Genomic DNA, 5,529 nt, shown 5'->3' on the forward strand with positions numbered 1-5,529 from the left:
GTATATATATATATATATATACATATGTGTGCGTGTGTGTGTGTCTGTGTTTTGCTTTGCACAGAGCATTACCGAGACTATACCTTGTTGCCATATAGTTTATCAGTGTACATCGTGTAATATTGTTCAAAATGTCCTGTTTTACTCCCTACAATTCAGCCAACTGGTTTGGTCACCTTTTGACCTTATCAGTTGCTACATAAGCCCTTGCAACCTCAACAAAGTTCATATCTGGACTTTGTGCCGGTCGTGCCATTGATGTGAGTGTTCCATATGTCCCTTGTCTTGCTCTAAGACGAATCTCCACCCGATGAGTCCTATTCTTGAGGGAATATCATAATGGATAATAATCTGCATGTACTTATCAGCAGTTATGGTGCCACCAATTTTGTATAGATCCTCGACACCGTCGGCTGAGGTGCAGCCCGAACGTGTTTTGATTCTCCACAATGTTGACCTGCAGATGTTGACTATAATACAGTTTTCCTCACCACCGCCGAGCAGTTGTCGTGGATTTTTGCCCTCCAAAATCGAACTTGGGATTCATGTGAAAAGTTGACACGTCTCCAGCTTTGCTTACTCTGTTATTTGTTATTCGGTCCTATTTCATCCTTTTGGTTTGGCTACATCTTCTCGGCAACGGTGTTTTGAGAAGATAGATGTTCATTGACATCACTTCTTGGTAATGTGTACTTCACTGTGTTCACAGCAAAGTAGTTGACAAGATCTGTACTTGACCGCCATCTGTCGTTTAAAAAACGTACCTCTAGATACATAGCAGTTTCGATTTTCTAATTTTTGTCACTTGCTTTATTTAGAGTTTTCATGCAGCTCTACTGAAATATAAAATATCGTCTTATTCTGTCGCGTGAAGTAACCTACACCGCTCAAAACTTTAATTCCTACACTTCTGTCGCTGGTGCAATTTATTTTGAAACGATCAAGGAGTGGCATTGGTGACGTGTTTCCATAATTATTTCAAATACTGATATAGATATATATATAAACATGTGTACGTGTGTGTGTATTACGAGCAATTTGTATATTTAAGAAATGTGCATATTTACCGGCTATTATGTACGCTAGTCAGATTTTGGGGAGAATGTGCATATTTCTTGTTGAATGACGAAGTTTCGCAATGTAACTGGACAATGTGCAAAACTGTATCATAGTCTCTTATTGATATTAGTTATACCCAAAGAATATGCAAATTCTTCGCTTATACACATTCACCGTAACATATATAAGAGCCTTAATGTCGGGGATACCTGGTAGGTGGCATTACTTTATAATATACTCGCTTATCTAAACACAATTTTAAGCCTGTTTTCTGCTATAAATATTAGATTTTGGTCTCGTAAATATCTAACAGTATCAGTATTTTTGCAATGAAATTGACCTTTGCTCTTTTTTCTGGAGAATAAAGAACGTTTTTGTTGTTTGTTTATTCCCACAATATCTAAATCTCTCCAGTAGGCACAACAAATTTCGACAAACAATATCAGTAATTGACTCGTATGCTCATAAAGAATTCTACTGTGTTTGTTGGATATATATGTTTTGTTGTGAGCAATACGATTATTGTACTATGTCTGTTGAACATATAAGTATTGTTGTGAATAATACAATTATTCTACTATGTCTGTTGGATATATAAGTATTGTTGTGAATAATACAATTATTCTACTATGTCTGTTGGATATATAAGTATTGTTGTGAGTAATACGATTATTGTACTACATCTGTTGAATATATAAGTATTGTTGTGAGTAATACGATTATTGTACTATATCTGTTGATATATAAGTATTGTTGTGAGTAATACAATTATTCTACTATGTCTGTTGGATATATAAGTATTGTTGTGAATAATACAATTATTCAACAAGATATTATTCTTTTTCTAAAATAATTTCTACTTTTCAAGGTTATCTCCTAAGTTACAGACGAGAGTATGGAAGTTGGGAGGAGATGGAAATACCACCCGACAGACAAACAGCAACAATAAAAAATCTTCACTGTGGAACAAGGTACCTCTTACGAATAGCGGCAGTTAGTCAAATCACCGCAGGAGAATATAGCAAGCCTATTTATGGTCGAACTGAAGGAAAAGGTAATAAATAAGTGTACCTCATTTCAATATCGTCTTGGTATTTCAACTACAGGTAATAAACAAGTGTACCTCATTTCAATATCGTCTTGGTATTTCATCAACTACCTTACTATAGGTAATGAAAACAGTCGCTTTTGGCAATCAAGTCAAAACAAAACTGGTTTGTAGAAAAGCATTGTATGTGGAACTGATAATCATCTTACTGTTTACCAACATGTTAAGCCTAAATTTAATTTTCTCTTGTCCGTATATTGCAATAACTTTAACCTAAACTCTACTTAAATATTATTTAAAGGTGTTAAATCTAAAATTAACTTTTGTCTTTGTTAATATCTCACGTTGTTTCCATAAATTTAACTTCGTCTCTGTATCAGAGTGTAAGCCTAATTACATGTTTTTTTTGTTTTTTTATAAATCAGTTTAATGTTACAATACCATTAGGTTAAGCTGTTAGTTCCGCTTTGGGAAGTCTAACACTTTTTTTACCTGTATCCATAGCTCCACAAGCTCCTGCAAAAGGAACCTTTATTAGAGCAAACTCCACGTATATGATTCTTTATAAGGAGGCTTGGAACAACGGACGCTGTCCAATTAGGTCGTTTATCATTCGCTACAAACGTTTTTTCGCTACTGATTGGACATTGGTAAATAATGATGCTAAATCTTACGTGATGATTAGGGATCTCTCACCGGGCACGTGGTATAAGGTATGGGTGACGTCACATAACGAAGCTGGCTCAACAGTAGCAGAATATGACGTTGCAACACTAACACTAAATGGCGGTAAGAATTACTGATTTCACACGATTTAAGCGTAAGGTTCAGTTTGCACTCTCAGAATCATACTCATTATATAAATATTTGTTTTCTATGTGTTGTCCTCTGGTAGGAAAGCGGTAAGTCTACAGTCTTAAAATGCTAAAATCTGGGGTTCGATTCTCGCAATGGACACAGCAGGTAGACCAATGTGGCTTTGCTCTCAAACATACCTTAATTTCCGTGTATTTGGCAGTCAGAAATAAAACTGTAAACTAAACCGTGACGTTTCGGATTTGTTCATATATTATAATGTAATCAAAATATAATTACATTACTATTCAAATTATAATAATTATAAGCAAAAATGCCAATTATTTTGTTATATTGCATTATTGCTTTATCAAAGGGTTAATTAAAACCTCCTCTGGCGATAACAAACTCGAGTGTTTATTTTCCAACGTGAACAATTGACTGAGGGCATTGTATGAAGATTTGTTTGTTAGTTTGTTTTTAATTGCGCGCAAAGCTACACGAGGGCTATCTGCGCTAGCCGTCCCTAATTTAGCAGTGTAAGACTAGAGGGAAAGCAGCTAGTCATCACTACCCACCGCCAACTGTTGGGCTACTCTTTTACCAACGAATAGTGGTATTGACCGTCACTTTATAACGCCCCCACGGCTGAAAGGGAGAGCATGTTTGGTGTGACGGGGATTCGAACCCGCGACCTGCAGATTGCGAGTCGAGCTCCCTAACCACCTGGCCATGCCGGGCCTTGTGTGAAGATCGAAATAGAAGCATTTCCTTAAAACAAGTGATAAGTATACGAATAGCTAACATCCTTGTATTGTTGTTTAAACTGGAAAATGACCAGTTTTTAGTTAGAATTTTCTGTTCAATTAGATAATTAAAAGTGCATTTTGTACATAGTTTTACTTATCCACATTTTTTTTCCTGATGTGCATCACACTTATAACCGATTTTCTTTTGAATTGATAGTCGTTTTTTCAAACCTCACCGAGAAAATGAAACTTCGTGATTTACAGAAGGTATACAAATAATCAACTTGTAACAATGAATGGTTTGAAAGTTACCATTCGTAACTTCATAATGGCTATCTGAAAATGTTAACTTTTTTTTTTTTTGAAGTAGCATTCAAAACAATTAATTTATCTCGATATCATTACTATTATGATTACTAGTTATGTTTTATGCCTTCTTCGTTGTATAACTTGAATTCCAAAATGTAAATACGCATAGGTAAATAAGAAATTCTTCCAACCTTGTACTCGTACACTAAGCCTAACATTATATATGAATGGTGGAATAGTAACTTACTATCTAATAATGATGACTGACTTTTACTTGCGTTTAATCATGACTCTAACATATATATATAGATACACGGGCTTTCGTACTCTAAAGCTGTTCTTTCTCGAATCTTCTTTAAAGGTTTCAACTTAAAAAGTGTTATTTAGTTTTAGAAAAACAACTTAATCATTAATTATGCCAAGTGGTTGTTTGGGTGTTAAGCGCAAAGCTACACAAAGGTCTATCTGTGCACTGCCCACCACAAGTATCTAAACCCGCTTTCTAGTAGTATACGTCCGCAAACATCCCACTGTGCCACTGGGGGGGCATTATGCCAAGGAAAACGCACCATCAAAAGTGAAACCTATCTCATATACTTGTAATGTATAAATGCAATTACTAATTAACAAGTATCTACTGTACAAAATAACATAAACCTTTTATAAAGTGTTTTATAAAACGCTAGTGTCAAAATATTGCACAAAAATTAAATTAAAATTAGTATAATTAACAAAATATTATTGTTGTAAACGAACAAATAGAGGAATAAAGGGCGGGTTGAAAATAATAATTAATATTTTTGTATAGTTGTAGTTATTCTTTACACACGCCTTAAGTTTATCAATACATAATTCTAAGTATTCAGTTAATATTATTATTCATTTCCGCTCTTTCGTGTAATTTATGTGCTGAAAGTAGTCGTGTTACACACTGCACACTTACTGAATCTTTGTTGCTCCAGCTACAGTAGCTCCAGTTTTCTTTGAAAGTAGCCGAGCTCCAGCGAACCTGTGGGAAGATCTAAACATCATTATTCCAATCGTTGCTGCTGTTGTGGCTTTGTCGGTCGTCCTAGGTGTCGCTATATGCGTATGCTTAAAGAAGCGCCAGAACGGTATGTCTTAATTCTGTCAATGAGATATTTTTTTATTCACGTATCTGCCATTTAACTGCAGAGAATAATCTAATATTTAATCAGAAAATTACTAATAATTTCGTGTTGGTTTTAAAATCAGAAAACGTAATTTTTTTTAAGTAGACAATTTCGGTATAAAACTGTTCGGTAAACTGAGCGACATCTGACGTAGGTTAGGATTGTCTTTAATCTAAAACGACTTTATTACTTAATCCGTGGCAGTTCAGTGTACTTTTAAATGAGTTTTCTCTCTCTATATATATATGTGTGTGTGTGTGTGTGTGTCTATAAAAGTAAAGAAAAAACCTTTCAGAAAAGGAAGTAAATGTAGAGATGGCTAATATCAATCCTTCAAAAACAATGCGAACAAGATAGTAGGGATGGCATTTGCACCATCCCTACATAATAGCACAGACGCACAGTGTAGTAGAAT

The 5,529-nt window shown here is 34.8% G+C and overlaps 1 protein-coding gene across 7 annotated transcripts in view; it reads left to right on the plus strand.

Annotated features, from left to right (window-relative positions):
• LOC111086230 (Down syndrome cell adhesion molecule-like protein Dscam2) overlaps positions 1–5,529 on the plus strand; it is a 121,920-nt gene that overhangs the window by 105,328 nt on the left and 11,063 nt on the right. For 6 of the 7 annotated variants that reach the window (XM_022388240.1, XM_022388241.1, XM_022388243.1 and 3 more), the window contains 3 exons: positions 1,928–2,113; positions 2,612–2,896; positions 4,923–5,075. In XM_022388240.1, the coding sequence (XP_022243948.1) occupies positions 1,928–2,113; positions 2,612–2,896; positions 4,923–5,075 (624 nt within the window). The remainder of the gene's footprint in view (positions 1–1,927; positions 2,114–2,611; positions 2,897–4,922; positions 5,076–5,529) is intronic. The other variant, XM_022388242.1, reaches the window with a different exon arrangement.

Source organism: Limulus polyphemus, unplaced genomic scaffold, assembly GCF_000517525.1.
Source record: "Limulus polyphemus unplaced genomic scaffold, Limulus_polyphemus-2.1.2 Scaffold939, whole genome shotgun sequence".
NCBI classification, from domain to species: Eukaryota; Metazoa; Arthropoda; class Merostomata; order Xiphosura; family Limulidae; genus Limulus; species Limulus polyphemus.